Source organism: Gekko japonicus, unplaced genomic scaffold, assembly GCF_001447785.1.
Source record: "Gekko japonicus isolate JY-2015 unplaced genomic scaffold, Gekko_japonicus_V1.1 scaffold58, whole genome shotgun sequence".
NCBI classification, from domain to species: Eukaryota; Metazoa; Chordata; class Lepidosauria; order Squamata; family Gekkonidae; genus Gekko; species Gekko japonicus.
Window position 1 is genome coordinate 1744256 of NW_015162475.1, and position 17355 is coordinate 1761610.

A 17355-nucleotide genomic window follows, 5' to 3' on the forward strand; every position below is an offset into this window, starting at 1 on the left:
AATTCGAAAGCATCTATTCTTTGACGCTCGGCCTTCTTTATGGTCTAACTCTCCATACATTACTACTGGGAATACCATTGCTTTGACCATACAGACTTCTGTTGGAAGGGTGATGTCTCTACTTTTTATTATGCGGTCTAGGTTTGCCATCACTTTCTTCCCAAGGAGCAGGCGTCTTATACATTCATGGCTGCAGTCACTGTCTGCAGTGATCTTGGATCCCAGGAACGTGAAGTCTGTCACTGCTTTCATGACTTTCCTTTCTATTTGCCAAGGAGTGATGGGGCCGGATGCCATGATCTTAGGTTTTTTGATGTTGAGTTTCAAGCCAGCTTTTGCTCTCTTTCATCCTTAGCACGAGATTCTTTAGGTCCTCTTCACTTTCTGCCATTAGAGTGGTATCGTCTGCATATCTGAGGTTGTTTATGTTTTTCCTGGCAATCTTAATTCCAGCTTGTGATTCATCCAGGTGGGCATTTTGCATGATGTACTCGGCATATAAATTAAATAAACAGGGTGACAATACACATCCTTGTCGTACTCCTTTTCCTATTCTAAACCAATTAGTTGTTCCATGTCCGGTTCTAACTGTCGCTTCTTGACCCTTATACAGGTTTCTCAGGAGACATGTGAGGTGGTCTGGTACTCCCATCTTTTTAAGGACTTGCCACAGTTTGTTGTGATCCACACAATCAAAGGCTTTAGCATAGTCAATGAAGCAGAAGTAGATGTTTTTCTGGTACTCCCTTGCTTTCTCCATAATCCAGCAAATGTTGGCAATTTGATCTCTAGTTCCTCTACCTCTTCAAAAACCAGCTTGTTCTTCTGGTAGTTCTCTATCCACATACTGCTGAAGCCTAGCTTGTAGGATCTTGAGCATGACCTTGCTAGCGTGTGAAATGAGTGCAATTCTGCCATAGCTTGAACATTCCTTGGCATTGCCCTTCTTTGGGAATGGAATGTAAACTGACCTTTTCCAATCCTGTGGCCACTGTTGCTTTTTCCAAATTTGCTGGCATATTGAGTGCAGCACTTTAACACCATCATCTTTTAGGACTTTGAATAGCTTAGCTGGGATACCATAATCTCTGCTAGCTTTGTTGTTAGTAATGCTTTCTAAGGCCCATTTGACTTCGCATTCCAGGATGTCTGGCTCAAGATCAGCGATCACACCGTCGTGGTTATCATTGAGATCCTTCTTGTATAGTTCTTCTGTGTATTCTTGCCACCTCTTCCTAATCTCTTCTGCTTCTGTTAGGTCCCTACCACTTTGTTATGGCAGAATAGTTTCTGGTTAATTAGCTTATGGTTTCCAGTTCTTTCTTTTTTTTAATAGTCCAAGGCAATCGTGTTATTACACTACTTATATTGTGTTCCAACATTAATTCTTATTGTGCAATTTGTTAAAAAAAAAGAGTTGCACATTTTACTGTGAAGAACGCTGTACAAACCAATCTAATGAAATAAATCTCTTTTGGGGAGGGGGGATTCACTTATGTGCAGTCTTCCCTGAGCATTCATGGGGACTCGCGATAAGCAACAGAAATGCTGCGAGAAAGCCCCTACTGCAGAAGTAGTGCTGCAGACTTGCAACATTAAAACAGACTTTCCTGCGGAGCTTCAAAGCAGAGCAGTAAGGACATACTGCAGAAACTGTCTTGGATAGACTAAGAGTCTAACTTGATAACAGATAACATGTAATATGAAGCACGTCTCTTCATAACCCAAACCAAAACTGATCTGCTGTCAGAAGCTTCTTTGACTTTAAGGCCCTCATCCAAACACCTCACATGCTGCAATGGTCAAACATATGCTGCTCCATGTGAGGATTTCCATCCCCATGATCCCCAAACAGACAGTTGCCATAGTTCAGATGCAAACATGCAAATGAACAGTTTGTAGGTAGCAGAAAAGAAAATCTGCCCAAGCAGATATTGTGCTTTGCGTGTTGGCACTCCAGTGTAGATCATGACCCACATAGCCCCAGACACCAGATGGGATTTTGACCTCTGCAGCACATTTTCACATAAGCAGGACCCTGACCGACTTTAGTGCCATCAAGTGTATCTTGGAGGACATGATCCAGGCCCTTTCTGCAGTCACAACTTATTGCAGAGTATCTGAGCAGTCAAGCCTTTAAACTTGACCTTGGATTTCTGTGCCTGCCATCCGTACCAGACTTACACCATCTGGTGTGTGTATTTATTTAGTTATTTTATTATATTCGTATCCCACCCTCCCCACATAGCAGCCTACGAATACAGATACAAATGCAGATACAAGAAACCCCATACTTTTTTCTAAATCGGGGTGGAACATGACTTGTGTGGTGGGCAGTGTCCAATTTTTTTAAAAAAAAAATTATGCAATTGCCTCATTGCAACTGCACAGTAGTGTTCAGCAAGTACCTTCCATTTAAATCCTCATAGTTCAGGGTTTGTGCATGTCTTTTAGCATTAGTATGTTGAATGACAGGGAACAGAAAGGAACTGCAGGGAAAGGGGGGGGAACCCACTGTTGAAACTGACCATTGGGATTTTCTTTCCTGTTCAGTCCAACATTTTGCATCAATCCTGTTTCAGGTGAGAAGGTAAGCACACAAGCTCTCCAGGAACAAACCATGCTTCAGGTGTGTGGAGTATCTCTGCCTTTGGAGAGGCGAAGATGCTGCTTGATTGTCAGTAACGTCCGATTATGAGCAAACGGGCTCCCTACATACACAGCCAGCTCCTCCCCTCTTGGTCTCCCACCTCCTCCTCTCTAAGCAGCCTGCCTGTTCTCTCCCTCACTTTCCCCTGATCTGAGAAGCAGTGGTGCAGAAGCCAGGCTAAAGATTTCTCCTTTATGGTTCAGAGGATGGGCTTGTCCTGGCTTATGATGAGTAATGGGGGGGGGGGGGGGGGTCCCTGACCCAGGGCCAGCGGGAGAAGGCAGCACAGAGCTGAAAGTCTCCCTGCAGGCACAGCGATGCCGATGGGTTCCTGCAAGTTCAGCAGTGCGCTGCCTTCTCCTGCTGGCTGGTTTAAACTTGGAGGGCTCCTTGGCAGGCTCTCTTGAGCTGTCCGGTTTAAACCGGGCTGCCCAGCAGAGCCCCAGCCAATCCTGTGGGGGGGAACACTCCCTGCAGGGTCAGCTCCAGTCTCCTGCACACACACACAAACCACCGCCTCACACCAAATGGTGTAAGACTGGTACAGACAGCAGGCACAGAAATAATTTATATATAATGTATAAATAATTTTTAACCCAGACAACCCAGTTTAGTGAAAAACTGATTTCACTAAACTCATCCTGCTTGCAAAAAACAACAACAGACCTCTTTACTTGATGAAAAAAGCAAGCACTGATGAAGGGGGGAAGGGGGGGGAAGGCGCAGAGTGGGCAGAACAACCCCCATGTTGTGTTATTTAGATGTCCGTATTATAAGGCGGCGCATAATAAAATCACTCCGCTGACTGAACAAATTCCAGGCTTTTCCAAAAAAGCTAGACTCGAGTTTCTTCTATCTGAGAGAAACCCCAAAATTACCCACCAAGTAGCCAGTTTCTGTATGGTGATACTCAGATCACGGAAACTCTAAGGTAGCTACGATGGAGAGGTGCTGTGAAAGCAAAGGAAACCACCAGTGCATAAAAGGCCCCAACCGTGCAAAAACGTCTTCTGATTCCCTCCTCCCATTGCAGCCCACCCCCCCACTTGAAATGTTGCTCCTGGAGGCAAGCAAACTCTCAGCCGCAGCCCAGTGGGAAGTCTCCGTGGGGGGGGGGGGGGGATGGGGAGGGAGGGCCACCTGCTTAAGAAAACACTTAAAGATGCTTTATCAGCAAGTAGTTATTTTAGAAACCAACTCTTCACCTAATGGATCATCCCTGTGATGAGCATCTTAATTCAGACAGAACCACGATAAATGGATGTGGGATTTCTTACCAGTACTTTTCTCCCAGACTTTGTAAAGAAGGCAAATATTGTATGGAAAATGTTCTCCTTTTCTTGAGGAATGACGCATGGGGTTGGGTTTCTCTGAAAAGTGCAGTTTCCTTTGTCCTGGGCAACCTGAAGGCAGAAGAAAGACTGTAATACAAACCCATCCTCTTTCTGATACTTTCCCATTATATAGTACACTCATTACAAATACATTCATTGCAAATGGTTTCATACTTCTCCTGTATGCTCAGAGAGACAAAGCCAACTTGTGGAAGGGTTTCCCATCTTCCAGTCACACATATACAATACATATCAGCTGGCAGACACATTTGGGGGCAGAGGCTGCTTGGTGATGGTGCCTTCATCGTCCAGCAAGTCAACATAGTTGTGTTGTTTTAGGAGTACATAATTAAGGCCATCTTGTTCAAGTGAACCATTGGGGGAAATGTGAATTTTTATCCTGAATATGTCTTTGCTAGAATGTATCAGTTACCGTTATTTATGTGTTTTTTTGCATTGACTATAGTGTATACCACTGATCAGATGCATTTATTTTCAGTTGTTGTTAGCACTCTTAAAAGATTTTAAAGCCTATAATGAGATAAAGGTAAAGGTTCCCTTGATCGAAAGCCAGTCAAATCCGACTCTAGGTAATTTTTATCTTAAATATGTCTTTGCTAGAATGTATCGGATACCATTATTTGTGTTTTTTGCATTAACTATACTGTCTACCACTGATCAGATGCATTTATTTTCAATTGTTGTTAGCACTCTTAAAAGATTTTAAAGCCTATAATGGGATACAAATACATAAATTTCAGAGGTGGGCACTGCTAGCATGGGCAGTAAGAATACCATCTGCCCCCCCCCCCTATAATCAGCCGCCCTGAGCCCACGTAGCGGGGAGGGCGGGGTATAAATTGAATTTAATAAATAATAAATAAATAATCACATTGTTCTAATGGTACCAGAATTTCATGAAAGTGACCATGGGGAATGGCAATGTCTTCAACCTTATAAGAAGTAGCCTGACTTCTAAGTAAGTGTGCCATAAATAAACACCTAAAACATAATAAAAACAACTAACACTTAAAAGCAACAACGGTGCTCAGTCACTGATATCAGATTGCAACCACACATCTCAACCATTGATAAATCAGACGGAATTAAGTTATATAAAAATCCATGGCACTTATGATTGCAACCAGACATCTCAACCATTGATAAATCAGATGGAATTAAGTTATATAAAAATCCATGGCACTTGCATCTAAGTAACTGACTTAAAACTAGGATATAAATTAATAAAACCATTTTTAACATTTCACAGTTGGCATTGTTGGAATGTGTAACAGCGTGGGTGGCCATCCTTCATCTAGGATTAGAAGCTCTCAGCCCAAACTGCTTCAGGATGAAGCTTCATGGAAACAGAAATACAGAAATAGACAAAAGAATCCAGGCAAAGAGCCTGCCAGCTTTAGGAACGCTGTTCTTAAGAACTTGGGGTTTACTGGATGGCTTTGCCACAAGGGAATGAAAAATGCAAACTATAGTTCCAGAGCTGATCATTGCCCAACTGATTCTAGGGCTTGTGGATTGACTCCCAAAAAATCAAGAGTAACTCGAGCGTGCAGAAAAGGTCCATATTTACACTTTAGAAATCCACATTGTTTACATAGCACATGTCAGAAAGAGCTAGGGCCTCACAGGGATATGTTTGTGCAAATTCAGATGAATGGGTCTCCTCAAAGGAAAGTGGCCATGCGAGAGGCTCATGTAACACAAACTCATATGTGTAAGTCCCTGAAACCTCTCTGAAAGCAGAGATGAAGTAATACACTGCGAAGCACAATTTGTACTGATTGAATAGTTTACTAAGTGCAATGAACTGGAGATCCGGTGGAAAAGTCAACCCATGTTGGTTTCACACCCATTAGAAATGGCCACCTTAATCCATTATAACACGAGCAAAACCCAGAAAGTAACACAAAACTAAGAGTCTGTTCAGTCGTTAGAAAGTGAATAGGCACAATTGGCTTGTAAGGAAAAAGAGGTTTACCATCATGATGGACTCAAATATGCACTGCAAAATGTGAAAGTCTAATTATTTGAAATAGTGGGAGGTTACTTGCTTATTATAATGTATTTCTACAACATCTGATTATTTATTATGATATATTTCTATAATATCTGATTTTTTTGCAAAAAACATGTCTAATTTTACAGCTAAAACAATAAATAGTACCTGACAGAATGAAATTTGAAACTGACAAATAATTGCTGTGGACTGTATGGTAAACTAGAAATGTAAAAATAGTTAGGTTTATGCCCATCTGCTCATTTTGTAAATGGCATCCATAGAACGAGGAGGTTCTGCCTCATAAAACAGACTGTTTCCATTAAATAGCCTTTCAGCTTATTTTTCATGTAACACAGAAACATGCAATACATTTCGGGAGGGCAGGTATTCTGATAGTGTTTTGTTGCCAGCATGAACCTCATCACTTCTCAGAGGCAGGATGTAACTAGTCAAGTAAAAAATGCGTATGACTTCACTCATAAAGAATGCAGTGATTGCAATATACAAAAGAATTTCCCATAGGATTTCTTTAATAGATGTTGTATACTCAAGGAACCATATGGAGTAGGGAGAACCAGAGGGAGAAAGTGGCAGTGAATTTTAGCCTAATCAGACTATGTCATCATTAGACAAACACAGGAGCTGTGCATCTTTGGGAGGTCAAATGTTTCTGGAAGGCAGCAGCATAGATCAGGAAAATGAAGATATTCAGCCCACATGTGTTATTCTGATGTACAGGCTATATTGTTTAAGCGGAATGATCATCTGCAGTCTCTCTAAATCTGTTTTAACCTATGGATGTATTTGATAAAGCCTTAACACTCTTCAGAAGGCTGAACCAATAAATATATACCTTTACTTGACTTTGCATCAATGGCAATTTAGTTATCACATGCTGGGGAACCACATTCCAAGAAAGGACAAGAGATCCAGTAAGATCCTCCAGTGCAGTTTCTCCCATCTCTGTTTTAGAGTCATGAGAAAAATGACAACTGTTGAATGTTGCCTGCTTCTGAGCATTTAAGTGACCTGGAGAGCTTTAACAACACATACACTTTATATAAGCTACTCTGTGAGTAAATAATGGCATTCAGGTTCTGCAGAAACAAATTTTCATATGTGAGGTTTATGCTGCCTTTCACACTTTCTCATATTCTTTAACGTCCTAGTTTCTTGCTGAAGAAAAAGCAAATGCGCATTCTGGCCAACACAGGCTTAACATCCATACAACTAACTTACCTGAAGAAAGGGTGGCTTTATGCTCCATGTGTAAAGTCACAGACAAGAACACTCTGAAAGCCCCTCCCCATTGCAGGTATGGGACCCCTCCACTACTTTGAAGGAAAGTCCTCCATCTAGGGTTGCCAGCTCTGGGTTGGGAAATACCTGGAGATTTTGGGTGTGGAGTCTGAAAAGGGTGGATTTAAGGAGGAGGGGGACTTCAGTGGGGCATAACGCCACAGAGCCTACAAGAAGACGAAGACGAAGAAGAAGAAGAAGAAGAAGAAGAAGGAGATGAAAGACGAAGAAGACGAAAGACAAAGAAGACGAAGAAGAAGAAGGAGATTTGATTTATACCCCCGCCCTTCACTTGGAGTCCCAGAGGGGCTTACAAACTCCTTTCCCTTCCCCTCCCCACAACAGACACCCTGTGAGGTGGGTGGGGCTGAGAGAACTCTGACACAAACTGCTCTTTCAGGAACAGCTGTGCCAGAGCTTGCAACTGACCCAAGGTCACATCAGCAGGTTCAAGTGGAGGAGTGGGGAATCAAACCCGGTTCTCCCAGATTAGAGTCGGCACACTTAACCACTACAGCAAACTGGCTTTTTCTCCAGGTGAACTGATCTCTGTCACCTGGAGATCAGCTGCAATCCTAGGAGATCTCTAGTTACCACCTGGAGGCTGGCAACCCTATTGATTTCTTTGTTAAGGCAATAAGGCTAAGATCAATGAGACATGAGCTTCTGATTGACCACAGATGCAGAAGGCAACTGAGAGTGTTATCACTGTAAATGGTTCCCATTCATTAAAACCTAGACACATTGATTTAGGACTTTGGGCTCTGGTTAATATTGGCCTAATTAAAACATCACACCATATCATGGATTGGTACTAACCACAGCTCAAAATGGAAATCCTGTTTCAGTCATCAAATATAAACCATGGTTCAGAGCCAACTGGGTACTTCCATTTTCCATTTGTTCAGCACTCCCATTCCTATAATACAGCAGACTCTCAAGGTAGTAGGATGACTGTAACTAGAGGCTGTCAATTCAGACTTCATGCCAGGTTTACATAAACCATAGTTAGCAAATGTATTTCAAACCCTGTTTTCTGATTTTGGTTTGCAAGCTTCTGATTTTGGTTTGCAAGCTGACCTGACCATGGTTGAACTTCCTAGACCACGACTTTGTACGAACCGGGCTACTGGTTTTTACTTTCTAGTGGGTCATTAGGCAATACGGAAAGCAGAAGAGAGCTATTTCACGTCCTAGTTATCGTGGTTGCTCCCTTCAATACACAAGAAAATCCACATATTGATTTTTTTCCATTTCATAACCCTCTTCATTTTCTGTCTTTCTCAACAATATCCCCTTTAACACAATCCGTCATCCATTAAAACCAAGACCATTTTCTCTGTGTGTGGAATGGTCACTACGTATGTTTACAGCCTCTCTGTTTTTTCTGTGCTGTTTCAGACTATTTCTACTCTCAGCCACACAGAGCAAGCTGGAACGGTCAGTTCCAGCACTTCTGAATGACAAACAATAGCTATTGGGGAGACATCCTTCTGGGATGAATATGGATCAGCTGATACCGTTCATGCCTCGAACAGATGCCTGCTTCAGAAGCCCCAGGGTACTTTGACCTCAGTGACTTGTTAAACGTTTCATCTCTGAACTGCTGTCAAAGAGAGTTTTCAAAAAAAACAAAAAAGGATCTTTCTTTAAAAATATACTTCCAAAGTGGAAACAGACAAACTGAACAACATGCAATACCTCTCCCTTTTCTGCAGAGGTTCAAAAAACTTTCAGAGTAGGCTTGTACAAAATGAGTAGATGTACAAGCCACTTAAGGTTCGCCCAAGGAACATTAACAACTTCAAACAAGCGAACGAAGGATGCATTGTCCTTGGCTGTGGTCAGACGGGCAGTTTGGCCTGAAATAGTTGTGTTACCTAATGGATTAAATGGGCTTGTTCAAATATCCACATGCAGCAGCCATTTCCCAGTCATACTCATCCTGTTGTATGATGAGTTGGATATGAGTAAAAAGCCACCAGAGATGATCAGGTGCTTAATCCCTACACATTGATCCCGCATTTCTAGATGTCTGAACACCCCTAATGCACACTCAAACTGGTTCAGAAGTGTGAACCTTTAGTTCTGGTTTTGCCGTGTTTTGTTTTAAAATGGTAGAGCACATGCACACCCAAGAAATGTTCTTAAAAAAACCCCAAAACATCAAGGTTGTTATTTTAAAAAAAGAAAAGACCAGACCATGCATTCCGTTGTTGATGTGCAACACTAATCTGAACGGTCCACCATGGAAGAAGCGTGCGGTGATGCTGGATCAGGGCGGGAATCTGATCGAAAAATCTCCATCACAAAATGTGATGGAGTAATGAGTGATTATGCCATTAAAGGTGTCTGAATCGGAGTAATTAGTGGCACGCCCAAACCACGCCGACCTGCCAGTCTGACCACAGTCCTTGACAAGTTGCACCAAATGGATGTGACTATCACTCTTCCTTTCTGCTGCTTCCAATTATTTGTAGGGAAAGTTCACACGTATTCCTCCTGCAATATGACTGATTATGTTGGACAATGTGTGGCTAGTGCTGTGGCCTCCTTCCTCATGGATCAGCTCAGCAGAAGATATCAAAGACAATGCCAACGTCACGGTTTTTCTCAGTCTGTATTATAGTTTTCAGAAAGCAGGTGCCATTTGGGCATGCCTGCATGAAGTATTTCCAGGGAACAGATAAGGACCATAGCATACGTAACATCTTAAACATTCTTTGATGAACCTTGGAAATTTTTAAAGATTTGACCTTTGATGAAAAATTCCTGTCATAAGCCAACAGGCAAGGGCTGTTCTGCATACACATAAAACCCATCTGAACTGGTACAGCAACCGAGAATAGGCACGATTAGCCCTGTCTGGCATGAACAACAAAGGCATTCAGTCTTTGTGAGTAGGAAAGAGGGAGAACACCCAATACATCAATGGTAAAAAGAAAAGTTTATTTAATTTTAGTGCTCACAAAAAGGGCTTAAGCCTACAGCTTAAACACCACCATACATGGCAACCAAAATGAGAGTTTACACGTAACATTCCCATGCTCAAGGGCTCAACTGTTGAAACCTAAGACTCTGCTTACATTCTACGTTTCTCTGGTGGTAAAGTGGAGGGTAATTTATGCATTGTAAAGATGCCAACTGCTACTTGATATTAGGGCAAAGCTTCGTGGAGGCTTCTCCCAAACAGCTGTTGCACGATGGAAGCAGAGCAGGCCTTTTCCACTTGAGACTCACCGCCAAGCTGAATTGCAGTCCCGCCAGCCATGCATTGTTGTCACCAAGCAAGAGCTGGATGAATCCGCAACTGGCCTGGGCCCGCAAAACTTGGGAGGGAGAAGGGGCCCTCAAATCTATCAGATGCCACATGGCTCACTGACTGCATTTAGCTTTGTGGGTACACAAAATGTACACACTGAAGTAGAATCTTATCCCCCAATACTCCTTTCTTCTTTAGCTTATGATCCTAAGATTTATGTGTCCCAGTTGTTTCCTTATGATGATAGTAGGCTTGCCAATCTCCAGGTGGGGCTTGGAGATCTCTTGGAATTACAAATGATCCCCAGACTATAGAGATCAGTTCCCCTGAAGAAAATGGCAGCTTTGGAGGGTGGGCTTTACGGCATTATACCCTGCTCGGGTCCCTCATCAAACCTCCCGCCCCCAAATCTCCTGGAATTTCCTAACCCAGAGTTGGCATCTCGATGATATAGACCTAATATATTGTGAACAGCTTGAGTGGTTCGCATCTCATCAAGAGTCTTGCCCCAGACAAGGGCTCCTCTTCTGAGTTTCTTTGCACAGAATCAAGGGAAGATGACTGCCAAGTTGAGACATCTAGGAGGCCAAGTGTTTATGTCTCTCTCCTGATGTAGGTATTCATAGTCTGGGTGTGGCTGGGGGCACCATCCAAGGGCTCTTAGACCCATTAAAACATATATATTTGTTTTGTTTTATTTTGTAAGCTGCTCAGGAGAAAAGTGGAATAAATATATGCTAAATAAATAAATGGCATCAAGTTTTTAACACAATTTTTCCCAGATGTTTTCATCTATTGCAGCCTCTCTAGAAACCTGCTCAAGGCAACCCACAAGCAAAAACCATACTGTAAAACCACAACATAAATGATCAATACTAAAAGAAAACCAATAAAAACAAGCCATATGCATAAAAACAACACAAAACAAGCAAGGGAGAGACCAAACAGTAGCAAAAGAAATCAACCCTTGTTAGTTAAAACCTTGGGCAAAAAGAAATGTGTTGGCCTGATACATAAAGGACAGTAAGGGAGGCAAGTGGCAAGGGGAAGGAGACTTCTCAGATGAGGTGCCACCACTGAAAATTGCTCTTTCTGCACAAAGTAGTTAGGATTAATCTTTCAAGTCATCGACCTACCCCCTCACCCTGGTCATTTTTTTCTTTTACTAAAAAGTATTTTCAAAAAAGGCACAGTCAATCCCAAATGGGAAAAAATTTTTACACACACACCCCAACAATAATGCCAGGGTACTATCAAAAATGTTTAGAAATCTGTGAAGGAAAGAGGGAGGAACTGACTTGGGGACAATTTGGAAGACAGAAGCAAGCAGCCTGGGAGCTACGGACAGCAGCCCTCTGCCACATGTCCATGTGGGGAAGAACTGAATTTGTTTTACTTTTTATTGGGATGACCTTTTTAATGACTGAGAAATGGTTTAAGACTAAATGATCACAGCAAGCAAATCCATACTTGTATTAACACTTCTATGAAGCTATGCAACAGTAAAGACTTTGGGCAGAAGAAACTTGCTTTTGAAGCTGAGAAGAGCAGTTGAAGGATAGTTCAGGGATAGAGGGGAAGACATACTACCCCATAAGGTTTCCTAGCCTTGACCTGGATAGCCCAGGCTACCCCGATCTTGTCAGGTCTTGGAAACTAAGCAGGGCCGGCCCTGGTTACTATTTGGATGGGAGACCATCAAGGGATATCAGGGTTGTGATGCAGGGGCAGGCAGTGGCAAACCACCTCTGAACATCTCTTGCCTTGAAAACCCCACGAGGTCACCATAAGCCAACTGTGATAGCCAAAAATTAAAAATAAAGGTTTCCTCACCATTGTGCTCACCCTTCCTAAAAAGCCATTGCAAGGGAATCTTGACAAAGTCACCAGGAACAAGGTAATACATTTTTTGCCTGATCACAACAATCCTTTAAACAAGAGAGGAAATTACAAAAGGGAGATGAATCCATATTCCATTTTACTGCTATCCTTTTGCCAAACACTGGTTCAGCTATATACAGTCAGCACTCTACTTATGAACAATTTCCTTAGAACTGTGTCAGGTTGCAATATAGCTCTCCCAACTGATTTGATTCCAATAGCTATTACAACAAATTAAGGAAAAGCTGTTATTCATTAGTCAGCCTATTTGAAATCTATTTAGGTTTTTTAAAAGGGCTAATTCATCATTTCTAATTTCCTTCCCAACTATTCTGGGCAGAGTTAAAGCTACACCAATAACAGAATGGGGAAATTATCTCACTTTTCATTATTCCCCTCAGGAAAATGATGGTGACCTTCGCTTTCTTTCTCAATTTCAAAAGAAATACTCTTTAAAGAGGGAATTCCCTAGACAGGAAACTTACAAAAATACCTCTTCCCTGTGTCTTTGTAGCTCCTCTGACAGTCACGATATCCTATCAAACCTTCTGTTTCCCTGCAATGTGTGACAAAGGATAACCCATACACACAGCTTACTCAACAAAATCTTCCTACATAATTACGTAAAAACTCAAATCTCTCACAACACTGATGCCACTTACCTATTTTTTACCAGAGCATCTTGTCACTGACGTCTGTCCATAGCTGACATAACTGCACAGGAACTTCCTTACAGCTTTGGCCATGGGAAGTTCTCATGCTTCCTCCTGTTCCCTCCACTTCTTTTTCTGCTCCATCTTCTGGAGAACCCGTGTCATCTGCCCCTATACTTTCACACCACACACAAGAGCCACTGTAGCCTACAGATCCCTAAGAACACAAGAAGCGCCCTGCTGGATCAGAGCAAGCATCTATCAAGCCTAGTACTTATTCTGTCTTCTACAACGGCCAACTAGACACATATGGGAAGCCCGGAAACAGGAGAGGAAGGAAATGGCTTCCCATGCTGTGTGCCCAGCAACTCATATTTAGAAGGTACCTGCCTCTGAAGCTGGAGGTTCCTTTTTAGTTGCCATGTCTAAGGGCTGCTGATAGACCTGTCCACCATGAATCCAGTGCCTGAGACCAAAGGGCTGAACATCTCACTGCTGGCAAGCTCAGCCACACAGTTTAACAGTGGTCCAAAACTGATTCTGCAACTACTCAGTGAAATTTGGTTAAGGTTCTATAAATGACATGGGAGGGAAGACGATATGGTACGGCCCAGACTCATCAGATCTCAGAAGCTGAGCAGGGTTGGTACTTGGATGGCAGGCTACCAAGGAAGACTCTACCAAGGAAGGCAATGGCAAACCACCTCTGCTTCTGACTTGTTGAAAGCCTCTTGGTCAGGCCAGAACAAGTCAGTTGCAACTTGATGGCACCCACATATGTTTATAAATGACATACTTGCCAATAACTGGCAACAATGGTCCATTAGTGCCATAACCATATTTATTTATTTTAAAAAAATGTATGGCACTTCTCCATTACTGAAGGCAAATTATACATATTAAGAACAACACCAAAGTGTACCCTCTAAAAATTTACAAATAAAAAGGTCACCCTCTCTGACCACAGCCATGACAACAACAGAAACACCTACCTGTCCTTTCCTATTCTCCAATAAAATCTCTGATACATAGACCTCGAGCAGTAAATACTGTAAATGCAGTAAATTACTGAAGGCAAATTATACACATTAAGAACAACACCAAAATGTACCATCCTTAAAAAATTACAAATAAAAAGGTCACTCTCTCTGACCACAACAGAAACACCTACCTGTCCTTTCCTTTCCTCCAACAAAATCTCTGATACTCTGAGCAATAAATAGTTATCATTAATCATTTGTTAATAGTGACTTTTTTGCAACTGCTAGGGGTTTTTGGGGGGTTCTTCTTGGCAAGTAAAGATGTAACTATCTCATAGGGATATAAATCAGAGCAGGCTGATGAACACGGTGAGATACAGCATCTCCTAAGGTTAATATACACAGGACACTCCAGAAGAAAGTGTGCAATGGTGTCAATCTTGCCTAAGAACAAGAGCAAATTCCTGAGTAAGGTAAGTGCAATAAACCACCCCTCATAACTACTGAAGAGTCGACATTAGAAATATATACTGTGAACAGGAATATACTAAGCATTCATACAGAACAAGTTCTCCTTGCACAGTTTTTGAAAACTCATCAGAGACAGTACCCTGTGTACCACTTCCAGAAAGGTATTCCTCAGTATGCAGCTTGAGACAGGGGGAGCCTCAGCAACAGCCATTCAGAGCCTATGGAAGGTGGAAAACTCCAGAAGAAGCTGCTGGGAAGTTCCAAAGAGATGGTCCTCTAAATGTTACTTGTAAATAGAACATTATGGAATGCAAAAGTAAATGGCAGGTTGGTGGAAACACAAATCCGTTCTGGCCAGAAATCTGGGGGTGGTTTTGAAGTATGGTTCCAAATGCAATAGGGATGAGCTAAACGCAGCTGTAATGATTATCCCTGTAAGCGGACCAAATGTACCCTCCAAGCTAACTTCAAGTGTCACATGCACTGCGAAGATCAGGAGTGTAACCAGCTGTCACAATGACAATGAGTTTCAAAAAATGCTACTGCTGAGTATTTACATGTAGTTACAAACTCTTGCTGTGCGGCTGTTTTCAGAGCCAAGACCAAAACTTCAAAGGGGCAGAATAAAACAAGATTTTAGAACTGGCTGCCAAAAATACCGAAGGGGGATTTTCTATCCGAGATGCGTATGGCGAGATATGCTTCTAGTTTTCTGGAAAAGAGCAGCAGAAGAACATATCTCCAATCACTGGAAAGGTTCTAGCCCAGCATCTACCTGGACGTGGCTATGTTAAAATATAGCTTATTGTGTCTTCTCCTAAAAATGCGACCATCAAGTGAAGCAATGTATCTGGCATGTAGGAAAGACTTTGGTCCTAGGCAATGGGTAGGAGCAAGACTTAAGCTGTTTCCACAAGGACGTTTTCCTCTGCTTTGGCTTCCTAACTACAGTTAGGAGAGTATCTACATGATGTTTTCCTTTATTCATCGTGTTTCAGATTTTCCCCCACTTTTCTGTGATTTCCTCCCAACCCGGTTTGTTACAACTTTAAAAAAAAAGAAAAGAAAGACTTAAGTCAAAGTACCTTGGAAGGCCATGTGGACAGGAAGGTGCACATCTTTTTCATTCCTTCCCCCCACTTCTGGTGGGCTTTTTCGAGACTTTTTAAAAAGAATATACCATTATAATGTCATTGTAGTAGTCCCTAGTTTTCATTTTTTGTGAAAAGTCTGTAGCTTTTTTGGTTGTGGAGTTATAAGGGGAAATGAACTGGCTACACATTTCTTTTTAGAACTCCACAACTAAAAGGGCTATAGACTTACTTTAAAAAAAATGAAAGCAGGGAACATTATTTCAACAGACTGGATTTTAAAGAGAGATTGGGAAAAACCCTCTGTTGGGGGGGTGACTACAAAGGAGGACTGAGGCAAGGAAGTGTGCAAAAAACATTCCATGTGGCTGCTGCTTTGTTGCTGATGTCAATGCTTCGGGCTTTGCAGCAGTGAAAGCTACACAGAGAATTATCTCTGTGTACAAGCAGTCCTAACAACAGGAAATGGCATTTCAATTCTAAATTATGACAGTTACAACTTGAAGCCTCTCTGGGTTCTTCTGAAATGTGCCTTACTTCCTGGGAGTTTCGGGACTGAGCTTGGTTCAGCTTTGATTATATGAACACGTGTCTCAAGTAGGCCTCTTTTTGTAACTGTGCTTCCTAGACTGCATATTCAATAATCCAGCAACCCCTTCTTAGCTTTCCCTTCACATCCACAACCCCAGAAAACACAACCTCAAGTATTCAGAGGGAGAGAAATGTTTGCCTTTCCTTTCAAGGGTTTGCTTCAGAGAGACACAGCCGCCAACCATGATACTAAGTGATGCAACTCCAGTACTTTGGGGCCCGTTGCTGGCCTAAAAGAAAAGGTTCCGTGTTTCCAGTCCAACTCACAAAGCAAACGACCCAGACATTGTTCATAATGCCAGAGAGGGCCACTTGCTCTCCAGTTCTTAACATACACGTCACTCTAGCTTGAGAGTTGTGTTTAGATGCTAGTAATCAAACTCCTGGGAAGTGAACAACTTGGCAATGCTGCAAAGCAAAATCCCCTCAGCAGCTAGGATGGAAATCATTCAGATGTCCTACTTGCAACTCAACATAACAATGTTCTGTCATTCAGAATTCGTGACAACATTGACTCTTCCTGAAGACAGAAAAAGTATAAGAAAATCTATAAAAGTCCCTGATTATTCAGTTCAAAGTGTGTCAAAGTGGCACCTCCAGCAGTCCTCAGGACAGGGTGTTCCCATTTCTCTGAGCATGAGAACAGCAGGCAGGGTAAGACTCCAAGGAGGACAACAGGCAGTCAGTTGACTAGTGAGGCTTGGTTAGGGTTGCCAACCTCCTGCTGGCTCCTGGAGATCTCCTGTTATGACAATTGGTCGCCAGACAACCGAGATCAGTTCCCTGGAGAAAATGGTTGCTTTGGAAGGTGGACTTTATGGCATTATTTAAGAGGTAAAGGTTCCCTTGCTCGAAAGCCAGTCAAATCCGACTCTAGGGTTGTGGTGCTCATCTCCGTTTCAAAGCGGAAGAGCCAGTGCTGTCTGAAGATGTTTCCGTGGTCATGTGGCCGGCATGACTAAACACCAAGGCGCACGGAACGCTGTTCCCTTCCCACCGAAGTGGTACCTATTTATCTACTTGCAATTTCTTGCTTTCGAACTGCTAGGTTGGCAGGAGCTGGAACTAGAGACAGGAGCTCACTCCGTCATGCGGCAACCCTGGTCTCGAACTGCAGAACTAC

General features: G+C 42.4%; 1 protein-coding gene across 1 annotated transcript in view; it reads right to left on the reverse strand.

Moving 5' to 3' along the window:
• ITGA9 (integrin subunit alpha 9) overlaps positions 1-17355 on the reverse strand; it is a 296748-nt gene that overhangs the window by 39231 nt on the left and 240162 nt on the right. Inside the window, exon 23 of the mRNA XM_015405733.1 lies at positions 3928-4053. Within this exon, the coding sequence (XP_015261219.1) occupies positions 3928-4053 (126 nt within the window). The remainder of the gene's footprint in view (positions 1-3927; positions 4054-17355) is intronic.